Here is a 15,429-nt window from a genome sequence, read left to right on the forward strand (position 1 = left end):
GAACAGTTAATCTTATTCAGCCCCTCGAGGCTAGCTAATTGGAATAAAAGATATTAGCAATAGTTTTGTCTGAAGAAATTAGAGTTTCGGAGACTTGATTTATTTGGAACTGCCGACGAGATGATTGTTTCAGGCTAGACTAATCAACAGTTGTTAGACTCCTGGGTGAGCGTGGTGGGTAGGAGAGTGTGCGCACTCTGAGTTTCGTCCCCATAGGCTACTTTTCAATTTCCAGGAGAAAAAGATATTAGCAGGGACAAAATTTGGCAGACACCAGTTTCCCCAAACAATCAAATTAACACCATTAATAATGAGACCAACTGACATTTTGTGTTTCCTAGGTAAAAAAGGACAGATTATCTGAGTAGTATTCTTGATCAAAATGTTTAGCCTAAGTGTAATCATAGGGAAAGAATCAGAGAAGTTTGCATCATAGAGCATCATGGGAAGCCACTGATCTGGACAACTCAAAATTGCCAGGGGCAGGTGTTTGGCACCGCAGTTAAGATGTCTCCTGCATGCCTTGATAGAGTCCCTGAGCTCCACTTCCAGCTCTGCTTCTGATTCCAGCTTCCCACTAGGAGGCAGCAGGTGAGTGTCCGAGTGCGAGACCCAGGTTGAGTTTGATTCTCAGCCTGGCCCAGCCCTGCCTACTGCAGCCATTTGGGGAGTGAACCAGCATTTGGAAATGCTCGCTCTCTCTCTCTCTCTGCCTTTCAAACAAATAATTCTTTAAAAAAAAAAAAAAAAAAAAAACCTCTCAGGGGGCCGGTGCTGTAGCATAGCAATTTAAGCTGCCACCCTCAGCACCAGTATTCCAGGACAAAAAAAATCAGTGTATAGGAGTGAAATTGACATTTTGAGATTTTATTATTGTTTATAGCCCTTGTCTATATTCCTGAGAAACAGTAGTTTTTCTACTTACTACTGTTGAATTCTTAATTTAATGGGCAATTAACCTTGTGATTATAAAGTAAATTGAAAGTATGCCATTGCAAAAATTAAGAGAAAAATAAGAAAGGAAGGAGAGGGAGAGTAGGAAGGAGGGAGGGAGGAAGGAAGGACAGGTAGGATGAGAAGTATCATTAAGCTCTTAAAACTGTATGGGGGGGCCAGCGCTGTGGCATAGTAGGCTAAGCCTCTGCCTCTGGTGCCAGTTCATGTCCCAGCTGCTCCTCTTCCAATTCAGCTCTCTGCTTATAGCCTGGAAAAACAATGGAAGATGGCCCAAGTGCTTGGGCCCCTGCACCTATGTAGGACATCTGGAAGAAGCTCCTGGCTCCTGGCTTTGGATTGGCTCAGTTCTCCAGCCATTGTGGCCATTTGGGGAGTGGACCAGAGGATGGGAGACCTTTCTCTCTGTCTCTCTCTCTCTCTCTCTCTCTCTGTGACTCTACCTCTCAAATAAATTAATAAAATGTTTTTTTTAAAAACTGTATATATGAAATATGTGAAATATTTCCTTTATATAAATAAATAAATATTTTTTAAAAGGAAGGAAATCCTGTCACATCCAATGTGGGGGAACCTCCAGGATATAATGCCAAGTAAAATAAGCCAGTTACAAAATGATACACAGTACATATTTCTACCCATAGGAGGTATTGAATGTAACTAAAATAATAGAAAGTACAAAGGTGGTGGCCAGGCCTGGGAGAGAGGTAGAGGGAGGATTAATGTGTAAGTGGCACACAGTTTTGGTTTCACAAATTGAAGATGTTCTAAAGATCTGTACACAACAGTGTAAATGTTTGACACATCTGAACTGTGCACTTAAAAATGGTTAGAATTGTAAATGTAATGCTATAGGCTTGTAACTATAATTTTTGAAAAATAAAAATGTAAGTATGTGCATATACATGTACAGTGGTATTGTATTCTCTATCAGTATATAGATATGTGTGTGTGTTCTTTTTTGGAGAGAAAAATTGGGCAGAGCAAATGTGAGAGAATGTTAATAATTACTATCTGAGTAAAAGATATACAGGTGTCTTTGTACTATTTCCAATTTTCTTCAAAAGGAAAGGCAGTGGGGATCTGGGGTTCACTTAGAATCGTGTGGGGAGGCCCAGGCCCTTCCTATGGCCTTTTATAGTAAGGCCAGCCCAACAGTCCACAAGGAGAGAGGGTGCTTGGCCAAGACCACGGGGCCCGTTTCTCTGCATGATGGAGGAGTTTGCCCACCGCGCTGTAAGCCTAAGCCTGCTTTAGAGCACGGCTTTCATCCCAGCGATGGTCAGTGGGCCCCCTTCTGAGCTCCACACCAGCTGTTTGTGCCTGTGCAGCTGCTGGCATTCGGTCTGAGACTGGCTCTCAGACACGCTCTTGCCAGCAGCAAGGTTGTGTGGGTGGCGAAGCATAATGCCCCCACAGGCACCTGCTTCTCACACCATTCACCAAAAATAACCCGACACTCACGTCATGTCGGTTGGCAACAACAGGACAGCAACTGTGGAATGTGGGCCTCTCGGATCCAAAGAGGCGTGCAGTGATGTAATGTGGGGTGAAAGAAGCGAGCTGCGGAAGAGTATCACAGAATGACACCGTATGTGTTAGGAAGAAAGGAAAAGGAAAGGAGGAGGAAGAGAAGTGAGGAAGAAGGGGGAGCCAGAAAGGGAGGGAAAATGCTAAAGAGAGCCTCTGTCGTTGGCTGTCTGTATGCATACATTATTAGGTGTATGTATGAACACACATTAAGAATTCTGAGACAAACAGTATTGCGGATATATGCACACGCATTAAAATATTCACCAAACTGTTAACTGTGGTTATGCTTGGCGCATGTCTGAAGGTCAGGGTAAGACTTTCACCTTTTTTCCTACTGTTTCTTGTAACTTGTAAACACTTCCCAAATTAGCCTCTCTTAATTTGAATTTTTTAACCAAGAAAACTCAAGACAAAGGCCTGTTTAGGGGAGAGGGCTGCCCTCTTGAAGAAGGGCTGCTGCTGTCACTTTCGGGCAAGGAAAGATAAAGTTCAGTCTAGACTCGAGGTCTACACACGGCGGTGGGTGAATCACGTGTAACCTGCCCCCTGTTTCTGCAAATAAACGGGTGGGGGGACACAGCCCCCTCCAATGTGCCACAAGCAGTAAGGTTCTGTAGCTGTGACGGAGATCTGCAAACCCAAAAGATGTCTATTATCTGACCCTTTACAGAAGAAATTTGCCAGTTCCTGTGCTAGGTTCATATTTACCTTGAAATGGGAGCTGCATGGCACACATTAAAACATTAACCAGGAACTCAAACTCTGAGAAGAAGGGAGAAATGGTAAGTGTCAATTTATTTTGTGAACTCTGAAAGTTTGTATCAGCAAATGTCACCTCACTCTAAGGACCTTCTCTGCTCACCCAAAGTCAGTAGCACCTAACACAGTCCTGTCTTCCTTACTTGGATTTCTTTGATGAATTTATCACTGATAACCCTTGTTTGTTTACATGCATCTCCCACGCTAATACGAGGACACAAGAACAAGAATCTCCTCTGGGCTGGTGCCAAGGCACAGTAGGTTAAGCCTCTGCCTGCGGTGCTGGCATCCCACATGGGCATTGGTTCAAGTCCCACCTGCTACATTTCTGATCCAGCTCCCTGCTAATAACCTGGGAAAGCAGTGGAATATGAACCAAATGCCTGGGCCCCTGCACCGAGGCAGGAGACCTGGAAGAAGCTCCTGCTTCCTGGCTTTGGATCAGCCCAGCTCTGGTCATTGCAGTCATTTGGGGAGTGAACGAGTGGATGGAAGACCTTTCTCTCTGTCTCTCCCTCACTCTGTCTCTAGCTCTGCTTCTCAAATAAATACAATCTTTACAAAAAGAAAAAAGAGGGCATTGGCATTGTGATGTTGAAGGTAAAGCATCCCATCTGGGCACTATTTTTTGTCCTGGCTGCTCCACTTCCAATCCAGCTCCCTGTTAATGACCTGGGAAGGGCAGCAGAAGATGGCCCAAGTGCTTGGGCCCCTGCCAGCCACATGGGAGATCCAGATGAAGCTCCTGGCTTTTGACTTCGGCCTGGTTCACCCCTGGCCATTGTGGCCACTTGGGGAGTGAACCAGCAGATGGAAGATTTTCTATCTATCTATCTATCTATAATTTTCAAATAAACAAATAGAATCTTTTAAAAAGGAGTAGTCAGTCAATGAACGATCTATGAATGTATCTTAAAGACATGAGCTATAATGCTTTGTGACTGCAGACATGTGAAATCAAAACCAGAGTGAGGAAGAAGAGGGAATAGCCAGCAATGAAACGTGAAGGTGTCAAGGGTGGGAGGGAGGCGCTCTTTTATGAGTTACATATGTAGGGCAGGTCCCAAGGGTCTTCACCTAAAGAGCGAAGTGAGAAGGCACGGGAAATTCTCCCAAGCATTTTCTTTTTCAGAGTTTGGGAACAACACATGACTGAAAGGAAGAAGGAAGCAGCAGAGGGTCCAAGCTGGAAGTCCCCCCACCCAACCTTTCTCTGATACCTTCTGAGCCATTAAGCTTCCAGGTGGTAGAAAGCATAGCCCCCTCCCTTCAACATACACAGTGCACAGAGGGGAATAATTTTTTTTTTTTAAAAAAAGAGTCCAAGAGGAGTTTTTGCCCACAGAAATCCCAGTCCTCACAAGACGAGAACAGGATGTCTCCATTCATCCCTCCCGGGGCAAACTGGCTGATCAGATGCCTAGGAGTAGATTACTGGTTACGTCCATGTTTCCACACCCAGCACCTTATCTGCCTTCTAAAGGGAGTGCGCCCTAGGAAGACGCTTCGTTGTCAGGCAGAAGGCTGGATGGGGGCATTAGAAACTGGATACCTGGAAAGAGATTACGTTTGTGGCTTAAGAACATGGAGAAGAGATAAAGGAATGGTGAGACCTTTCCCCCGTGAAAAGGAAGCATATGTGTCCCGTGCAAATTTTTGTTAGGTTTTACCATAGATTAAAACTACCTCCCCAGGACACATAGTTTCTTTTCAGTCTCACCAAACAATGTCCAGTAAAACTGTCATTGTTCGTTAAGTCTGTTGCGTTGCATTTGCTTTTTGAGAAATGATGACAAAGTTCCTACCTCAGTGTGGGTGGAGGGTCAAGAACAGAGACTACTCCTGGTGCTCAGTAACCTCTGAGTTACAAGAATAGCCTATTGTACTCTGCAAGCCCTGGAGTTCTTATCTCTGTTTGGATGAAACAGAGAAAAATGTGCAACCTTGAAAAACAGAGACCCATTCACTCTCCTAGGTGAAACCAAAAATCCTTGTACTATTTTAGAAACAAATTAACTCCCAGTTCGCTAGCAGATGCCAAAGAAAGACAACAACCTATTCAAAGGCAAATTAATCTTTTGTACAAATAACCAAACCTGAATACCGAGACCAGTGTGAACCCACATATTCATTTACAATTTTCCAAACTTTGTACAAGACATTCCATTTTCTCAGTAGAATAATCTGTCTAAAACAATTTACATCCACAATCCTGGGACGTTGTATTTTTCATTAACCCTTTCAAATTAAGCTCTTTCCCCAGACAGGTGCTCTGCACATGATTGGCTTCATCTGTGAGCAGAAAATGGAAAAGTTCCATAGCCAAATTTATGGTTTATAATCTTAAAGGAATCAATTTCAGAAATTCCTATTTTTAATGTCTCCAGGTATCTGCTTTTTCCTGTAGCATCAACATCTCTCATCTATAGCTTTTCCCTGGAGGTAGTGTGGTGTTTATACCAACTAAGTTAATGACTAGAACCATGAAATTCACAAAATAAACCTAAGTATTTTACATTTTCCCTCAGAGCCTGCCTTCCCTAATCGGTTTCTGCTCAGATTTATCAACCTCTTCTTCAGAGGTTCATCAGGATCCAGGCCCCATTTTGCCAGTATGTGAGCCAATTTTTCAGCAGTTGTCTCTTCTCCCTCATCTAAGTCAGGTATTCCTTATCCCTTCCTCTGTTTGCTGTTGGTATTCAGAGGAATGCAGCGGGTAGTGGCAGGACACTTACATAACAGCTGAAAAAAAATTTAGACATACCAAAATGGGTGGAAAGTTTTACCCTTATTTCCCTGGTCCATGATAGCCACTGTTAACGTTTAACATGTGTCTTATAGACCTTTGTGAATATATGGCTCATGCATACACACATCAGACATGCACATTCAGCACACACATACATAAACAGGCAGCAGGTGCACGCACACACAAACAAGATCATACTGGATGTTTAGCTGTGGGACTTTTGTTTTCTCTTGCTCTGTATGCTCACTAATTCCTCACACATTTAATGAGCAGCTATTCTGTTCTATGGATCTCTAAAAACTAAAAATGTATCAGTGAACAAAACAGACAATAATTCCTGTTCGCATGGCTAAATGCCCACTACAGAAGTAAATATTAACTTCATCATAATACAGAGGAGGGGCTGGTATTGTGGTAGAGTGAGTAAAGCCGCCACCTGTGATGCCGGCATCCCCTATGGAAGCCTATTCAAATTCCAGCTGCTCCGCTTCTGATCCAGCTCCCTGCTAATGGCCTGGAAAGAACAGCAGAAGATGGCTCAAGGGCCTAGGAGACCTGGATGAAGTCCTGGCTCCTAGCTTTGGATAGGATGTTTCAGCCATCTGGGAAGTGAACCAAAGAATAGAATCAATCTCTCTCTCTCTCTCTCTCTCTCTCTCTCTCTAAAATTCTGACTTTCAAATAAATAAATAAATCTTTGGGGCCGGCACTGTGGCATAGCGGGTTAAGCCACCACCTGCAGCATCAGCATCCCATATGGGTGCCAATTCTAGTCCCAGCTACTCCACTACTGATCCAGCTCCCTGCTAATGTTCCTGGGAAAGTAGCAGAAGATGACTCAAGCACTTGGGTGCCTGCATGCAAGTGGGAGGCCTGGATGAAGCTCCTGAATCCTGGCTTCAGTCTGGCCCAGCCCCAGCCTTTGTGGCCATTTAGGGAATGAACAAGTGGGTGGAAGACCTCTCTCTCTCTCTCTCTCTCTCTCTCTCCCTCCCTCCCTCTCAGTAACTCTACCTATCAAATAAATAAGTTTTTAAAAATAAGTAAATATTTTAAAAATCATAATAAGTGGGGGTCAGCGCTGTGGTGCAATGGGTTAAAGCCCTGGCCTGGAGCGCTGGCATCCCATATGGACGCTGGTTCTAGTCCCGGCTGCTCCCCTTCCAGTCCAGCTCTCTGCTATGGCCTGGGATGGCAGTAGAGGATGCCCAAGTCCTTGGGCCCCTGCACCCATGTGGGAGACTAGGAAGAAGCTCCTGGCTTCAGATAGGCACAGCTCCAGCCGTGCGGCCATCTGGGGAGTGAACCAGTGGATGGAAGACCTCTCTGTCTCTGCCTCATCTGTAACTCTTTAAAATCTTTAAAAATGATAATAATAATAATAATAACTAAGGCCAGTGCTGTGGTGTAGCAGGTAAAGCCTCCGCCTGCAGTGCCAGTATCCAGTATGGGCGCCGGTTCAAGTCCCAGCTGTTCCACTTCCAATCCAGCTCTCTGCTATGGCCTGGGAAAGCAGTAGAAGATGGCACAAGTCCTTGAGCCCCTGAACCCATGGCAGGATACCCAGAAGAAGCTCCTTGCTTCTGACTTCAGATCGGCACAGCTCTGGCCATTGTGGCCATCTGGGGAGTTGAACCAGAGGATGGAAGACCGACCGACCTCTCTCTCTCTCAATCTCTGCCTCTGCCTCTCTGTAACTCTGCTTTCAAATAAATAAATCTTTTAAAATAATAATAATAATAATAATAATACACAGGTCCTTTCCACGCTCCCACTCCTGATAAATACCTTCCTGCTGAACACCATCAGAGCACTGACTTGGGTCCACTAGTCATATGTGAAATTCCCACAAATACAACTACAGTAGGTATGAAGCCCCTATGAACTTTACTTTAGCACCCCTAATGTCTAATAAATTTATCAAAACTGACACAAAAAGAATAAGAATATATAGAGCCCTATAACTCATGAAGAATTTGGAGCCAAGTGAAAACCCTTCCCAAAAAGAACACTTCTGTCCCAGAAGTGATCATGAGTGAAAATTGTCAGAGATTTAAGAAAATGATGGGGTGGCCAGTGCCACGGCTCACTAGGCTAATCCTCTGCCTGCAGCGCCAGCACCCCAGGTTCTAGTCCTGGTTGGAGCGCCGGTTCTGTCCTGGTTTCTCCTCTTCCAGTGCAGCTCTCTGCTGTGGCCCGGGAAGGCAGTGGAGGATGGCCCAAGTGCTTGGGCCCTGCACCCACATGGGAGACCAGGAGGAAGCACCTGGCTTCTGGCTTCGGATCGGCGCAGCTCCATCCGTTGTGGCCATTTGGGGAGTGAACCAACGGAAGACCTTTCTCTCTGTCTCTCTGTCTCTCTCTGTAATTCTATCTGTCAAATAAATTTAAAAGAGAAAAAAATCATCATGAAAATGGGAAATAAAAAATCTCTTACAGAGCAGGTTGAAGACGGCAGCAGAAAGGAAAATGAAGTGTTTCGTGTTTGTTAGCCTTTTTGGTTATTCAGGGAGCCCTTGTACACTGTTGTGCAGGAGAATGTGATGATGAGTGGGGTGTGTGGGGAAGGTAGGTAGCATAGTCAGAGTCCATAGGACAGACCAGATTCCAACCTCCAGAGGAGACCTGTGCATTTCTACAGAGCACATCTACTGCCTTCTCTAAGACCCCTGCACATCTCTGTTCCCAGGCTCCAATCCAGATTCAGGAGTCTGGAGGAGGGATTTTCTTCACACAAACAAGCAGTCAGCCCAATGATTTTGTTTCGCATTATAATTTCCCAGGAAGGCAGAAGGCTGAGGGTCCCGCATGCACAGGCGAGGGGCCCATCCCTGTGTCTTCACCTTGAAGCAGCATCCTCACTGTAGTCGATTCATGGTGGCTCTTCCAGGCCTCACACCTTGCCACAGGGGGCTCAACCAGAGAACTCTGAGGCTCCTCGGATTCAGAGCAGAGAATTCAGTAGGGTACGAGAAGAGGTGGAGGTTCTGAGCACTGGACTTGAAGAGGATGAAGAAATGAGGTGGAAATCAAGCAGAGAACACATCCAGGAACATCAGGACAGCCAAGACAAAACTGCTACACAAATAAACTTGGTGCAGAGAGCCTAAGAACAACTTGTAACGCCTCTCTTACCTCCCTACAGTATCCTTCATGTGCCTCACAGGCCAAGCTGCCTCATCCCCAGGCCCTAACATACAACCACTTATGGGACAGAACCTGCTACTGCTTCTAAGATAGGGTTGAAATGGACTTGGCATTGAGAAACCACCTTAGTGCAAAGGTAGCCTGCTAGTGCACTGTCATGGAGATTTTTGAGCAGAAAGGTTTGTAGACTGAATTACAGTGCTCCAATCAAATGCCTTATTTTTTTCTCTTTTTTAAATTTTATGTAAGTTATACAAGTTTCAAGTATTTCATCTACAAAGATTTAGGAACACAGTGATACTTCCCACCCGACCTTCCCTCCCAACAGCACTCCAATGCTTCCTCCTCGCTCTCACATTCCCACTCTTAATTTTTACAAAGATTTATTTTCAGCTCAAATGACTTATTAAATCAATAACAAAGAAGGGAGAAGCAAGAGGAAAGAATAAATGTAAGAAAGAGTATAGGCCGGTGCCGTGGCTTAACAGGCTAATCCTCTGCCTTGCGGCGCCGGCACACTAGGTTCTAGTCCCGGTTGGGGTGCCGGATTCTATCCCAGTTGCCCCTCTTCCAGGCCAGCTCTCTGCTATGGCCCGGGAAGGCAGTGGAGGATGGCCCAAGTGCTTGGGCCCTGCACCTGCATGGGAGACCGGGAGAGGCACCTGGCTCCTGGCTTCGGATCAGCGCAATGCACCGGCCGCAGCGGCCATTGGAGGGTGAACCAACGGCAAAAAGGAAGACCTTTCTCTCTGTCTCTCTCTCTCACTATCCACTCTGCCTGTCAAAAAAAAAAAAGAGTATAAGAAGGCGGAAGAACCACCCGACGTGAGACCTGTGTTGCACAATGGTTGTGTGGAGTGTGTATGTGTGTGCGCCTTCATTTATCACTCTCCTGTTCTCAGCAGCACGTTGAGGAGACACAGAGGTCAGCAGCCTGAACGTGCCCGGAGACAACAGGTGCTCCAACAGAGCAATACAGGAACGAGCAGGTCTGGCCAATAGCTGTTGCTCACCACTGACTTGCTCAACAGCCGTGTCGTGTACCCACATGTCTTGGGCAAAGAACAAACACAACCAAAAGTGGGCATCAGCCAAGGCTGCCTGTGTAAGGTCTCATGCACATTGAGTGCTTCATGAAGACATAGTGACTCATGTGCTTCCTGAATGTGTGATGCGTCTTGGCTCCTTCATGCCCACTTATGAAAGTTTAGTATACATATTCTCTACCTGCTTTCTCACAAGCCCCTCAGCTCTGCACTTAGATCCTCTTATTTTCTATAAGGATCACTTTAAATAATGTAAATACCCATTATAGATCCCTCCACCAGAGGAGTCCAGCCTTCAAGTAAACAGCTGTCTCAGGACCATTTATTTGTGGACAAATAAAAAGACACAGGAACTGAAGCCACACCAATTCAGAGGTTAAAAAAAAAGGGGGGGGGTTGCTGTTCTCAGATCTGGGAGCAGCAGCTACAAGAATCAAAGAGGCAGAAGAATCAAAGCAGCAGAAGATGGCCCAAGTAGCTCCAAGCTTACTGAACCTGCAAACACCAGGAGATGTAGGAGGAAGACAAGATCAAAAGCCAGAGGAACACGGCGTTCATCCTGACTGTGCCGCTCACCAGATGCGACGTTGGATGTGTCACGTTACTTGTCCAAGCCTCAATTTACCCACCCGTAATGCAGAGATCATATGTTTGCGGAACCTCAGAGGGTTTGCATGAAGATAAAATAAGGCCATGTACATGCAAGCTGTTGCCAGAAAAATATGCAAGTTGCTGTGATTATTCTTACAAGCTGTGTGATCAGAAGAAAATTAGTGAGTTTTCTTGGGTCTCAGTCTTTTCTGTTGAGAAAGAGTAAGATCACTAACAATCTCACTGCTGTTAATGAGGGGGGAAATTGTCACAAGCCCCCAGGAAGATGATTATTGTGTGGTGGCTCTAGGCTGGGTTTCTGTACAATTCTCCCTCCCTGAAGCCTCATACTCATTACAATCAGAAAATGAAGATGATCCTCCCGGTACCAAGAGCCTCACAGGTTCCCAGGCCCAATCGGAGATCCATCTCCAGGCTTCTCTCCCTGGATATCTTGAACCCCTGCACCAACCACTGGCTTCATGCTCAGCCTCTGAGATGATGCAAAATGCGCCCCCTTGCATGGGGTCAGACAGAAAAGCCAGAGAAGAGCTAAACAAGAAGCCTTCCCAGAGACCCAAGGATCTTCCAGGACCACCTGAGAGCGCCCACCCCTGGAGCTGGTCCAAGGCACCCTGGAGAGGACAAGTCATCCTCAGGGACCTCCGAAAGCTGGGCATGGAAGGAGACGGTTCCTGTGTCTCCACAAAGTGCTCTCACAGAGGACCCCCGTCTCCTGAAGGTCTCCCCTCCTCTGTGCCCTTTCTTTCCCATATTCTCAGAGCCCCTGTTCAGAAATAGTAACAAGCATTTCTTTTTTTTTTTTTTTTTTAAGGCAGAGTGGACAGAGAGAGAGAGAGACAGAGAAAATGGTCTTCCTTTACCATTGGTTCACCCTCCAATGGCCACTGCAGCCAGCGCGCTGCGGCCGGCGCACCACGCTGATCCAAAGCCAGGAGCCAGGTGCTTCTCCTGGTCTCCCATGCAGGTGCAGGGCCCAAGTACTTGGGCCATCCTCCACTGTACTCCCGGGCCATAGCAGAGAGCTGGCCTGGAAGAGGGGCAACCGGGACAGAATCCGGCGCCCTGACAGGACTAGAACCCGGTGTGCCACAGGCAGAGGATTAGCCTCTTGAGCCGCGGCACCGGCGAGTAACAAGCAATTCATTCTTCCTCTGTGCCAGACACCCTAACAAGTGTTTCACAAACCGCATTGCATTTAATCCTCACAGCAACCCTTTGCAGAAGACGAAACTGAGCGAGGGAAGATGACTTGCCCTGGATGCAAAGCTAGTGAGGACTGGCACTGAGACCCACATCTGGCCGATATCAAGGCTTGTACTCCCGACTGCTGTATTGTAACACTTCCCAGAACCAAGATACTAGTCCCAGAAGCCAGTGGTGTATGGAGAAAATCCTTCTGAAAAGGCAATGAAAGATACAATGAAGGCCGGCGCCACAGCTCACTAGGCTAATCCTCTGCCTGCAGCGCGGGTACCCTGGATTCTAGTCCCGGTTGGGGCGCCAATTCTGTCCCAGTTGCTCCTCTTCCAGTCCAGCTCTCTGCTGTGGCCCGGGAAGGCAGTGGAGGATGGCCCAAGTGCTTGGGCCCTGCACCCAGGAGGAAGCACCTGGCTCCTGGCTTTGGATCAGCACAGCGCGCCGACCATAGTGGCCATTTAGCGGGTGAACCAACAGAAGGAAGACCTTGCTCTCTGTCTCTGTCTCTCTCTCTCTCACTGTCTAACTCTGCCTGTCAAAAAAAAAAAAGGTACAATGAAGTAAGGAAGAGGGATGCAGAACCCCTCTGCTCCTCCAGCCATTCTGGGCCATTTAGGTGTCCGTCGTTACTCCCTGGAGCTAGGTTCTCAGGGTCAGGCTCTCAGAGCTTGCATATCCTCCTGTCCTCTGAGCCCTTGGACCAATGAGTTGGTCCCATCATTTAGGTTGACCCCACACTTTGTTATTAAGTTCAATACTGCCATGCATGACTTAACAACAGGGACAGGAAAAAGAAGCAAGAGAAAGCCAGGCAGTGTCCCCCTGCCCACCTCTGGTTATATTTTTACTTAAAGGAAAACCCTGGGAAGTCCATCAGCCTGAGAACTCTGCATGGAAGACAAATCAGAGGTTCCATGCTAATATTTGTTATGAGAGTCTCGACAGCTCTGGATTCCAAAGAGCTTTAACTCAATATTGCTTTATCATAGGTGCCATTTTGTTGATAATTACAAAAGAGTGCCAACAACATTAATGTCCTTCATTAAATGGGACATTCATAAAATGCATCATTGTGCAATCTTTGAAAAAAAAATGAAGAGTCCTTAATCACTGACATGGAAAGATCTCTGAGCTATGTTGTTCCTTCTGTCACTGAACCTTTCGAAAGAAAAAGAATGCATGCATACACATATTGCTTATATAAGCAGTGACTAACCATGGAAAGATACACAAGAAACCGGTAGCTTCCGAGGAAGAGAGATGAGAGGCTGGGGAATCAAAGAGGGAAGGGGAGGAGGATGACTTACTTTCACTTCAGTTCCTTTTGAATTTTATACCATGGAAACATAGTTCCTATTTTAAAAAGCAAAGACTAAAATTGAAATATCATTCCCTTGTTTCTCTTTCTGTGCTTGCAACCACCCAATAATTCAATGAAATTGAGGCATTCAACAAACACTTTTGAGTTCCCCAGGAGAGCTAATTCTTGGAGCAGTGATCAGAGTGGCTCTACCTCATGCCATTGCAGAGAAAGCCCCAAAGGGTATATGTCCAGACTGTGGAGGCTCTTGGTGGTCATACTTTCTCTGGAAGGGGTCCAAGAGACCTTCCAGTGAGAAAAACAACAGCCAGCCTGAGTTCTCTGCAGCTTGAAGAAAAGGTGCATACCTCACTCAGGGTTGACCCCTCAGAGGATGGAAGAATACTTAGAGAGAGCCTAGGACCCTCCTATATCTGGATCACTGAACAAGAACTTAAGTGGGGGTGGGCGGCACTGTGGTGCAGCAGATTAAGCCACGTCTGCAGCCAGCATCCCATAAGGATGCAAGTTTGCGTTCCAGCTGTCTAGCTCCTGATCCAGCCCCCTGTGCCTGGGAAAGCAAAGGAGAGTGGCTCCAAGTCCTTGGGACTCTACACCTTTGTGCTCCCACCGAGGAGCTTCCCAGAAGCCAGGAGCTTCCTCCAGGTCTTTCCACGTTGGTGCAGGGGACCAAAGACTTGGGCCATCTTCCACTGCTTTCCCAGGTCATGGCAGAGAGCTGGATCAGAAGTGGAGCAGCCAGAACTCAAAGTGGCACCCACATGGGATGCTGGCACTGCAGGCAGTGGTTTTCCCCACTACGCCACAGCACTGGTCCTTAAAAGTCTTCTTGACAGAACTTCTACTTTACTTACACCACATTGGCTTGCCCAAGTTAAGTCTAGTTTGAACATCTGACCTCGGCTGGATGAGTTACTGAGTAGGACTATACTTCCCTGGCTACCATATTTTATTATTTTTTTTTTACGATCTGTGGAAGTAATTATTTTCTTTTTTTTTAAACTTTTATTTAATGAATATAAATTTCCAAAGTACAGCTTATGGATTACAATGGCTTCCCCCTCCCATAACTTCCCTCCCACCCGCAACCCTCCCCTTTCCCGCTCCCTCTCCCCTTCCATTCACATCAAGATTCATTTTCAATTCTCTTTATATACAGAAGATCAGTTTATTATATATTAAGTGAAAAATACTGTTTGAGTACTAGTTATAGCATTAAATCACAATGTACTGCACATTAAGGACAGAGATCCTACATGATATTTTTTTAAAACTGATTAATTTTGTATGCAATTTCCAATTTAACACCAAGGTTTTTTTTTTTTTTCATTTCCAATTATCTTTATATACAGAAGATCGATTCAGTATATACTAAGTAAATATTTCATCAGTTTGCACCCACACAGACACACAAAGTGTAAAAATACTGTTTCAGTACTAGTTATAGCATTACTTCATATTGGACAACACATTAAGGACAGATCCCACATGAGACGTAAGTACACAGTGACTCCTGTTGTTGACTTAACAATTTGACACTCTTGTTTATGACGTCAGTAATCTCCCTAGGCTCTAATCATGAGTTGCCAAGGCTATGGAAGCCTTTTGGGTTCACCGACTTCTATCTTATTCCAACAGGGTCATAGTCAAAGTGGAAGTTCTCTCTTCCCTTCAGAGAAAGGTACCTCCTTCTTTGATGGCCCTGTTCTTTCCACTGGGATCTCACTCACAGAGATCTTTCATTTAGGTCTTCTTTTTTTTTCTTTTCCATGGTATCTTGGCTTTCCATGCCTAAAATACTCTCATGGGCTCTTGAGCCAGATCCGAATGCCTTAAGGGCTGATTATTTTTGCTCAAGATTTATTTATTTTATCTGAAAGGCAGAGTTACAGAGAGGCAGAGGCAGAGAGAGAGAGAGAGAGAGAGAGAGGTCTTCCATCCGCTGGTTCACTTCCCAAATGGCTGCAATGGCCATAGCTAGGGCCATCAGAAACCAAGAGCCAATAGCTTCTTCCATGTCTCCCATGCTGGTGCAAGTCATCTACTGCTTTCCTAGGCCATAGCAGAGAGCTGGATCAGAAGTGGAGCAGCCAGGACTCGAACTAGTG

General features: G+C 45.8%; 1 protein-coding gene across 1 annotated transcript in view; it reads left to right on the forward strand.

Moving 5' to 3' along the window:
• The first annotated feature begins 2,421 nt into the window (after window positions 1-2,421).
• LOC133763620 (olfactory receptor 5p57-like) overlaps window positions 2,422-15,429 on the forward strand; it is a 36,563-nt gene continuing 23,555 nt past the window's right edge. The window contains exon 1 of the mRNA XM_062197419.1: window positions 2,422-2,493. Coding sequence (XP_062053403.1) covers window positions 2,422-2,493 — 72 coding nt within the window. The remainder of the gene's footprint in view (window positions 2,494-15,429) is intronic.

The sequence above is a fragment of the Lepus europaeus genome, chromosome 7, assembly GCF_033115175.1.
Source record: "Lepus europaeus isolate LE1 chromosome 7, mLepTim1.pri, whole genome shotgun sequence".
NCBI classification, from domain to species: Eukaryota; Metazoa; Chordata; class Mammalia; order Lagomorpha; family Leporidae; genus Lepus; species Lepus europaeus.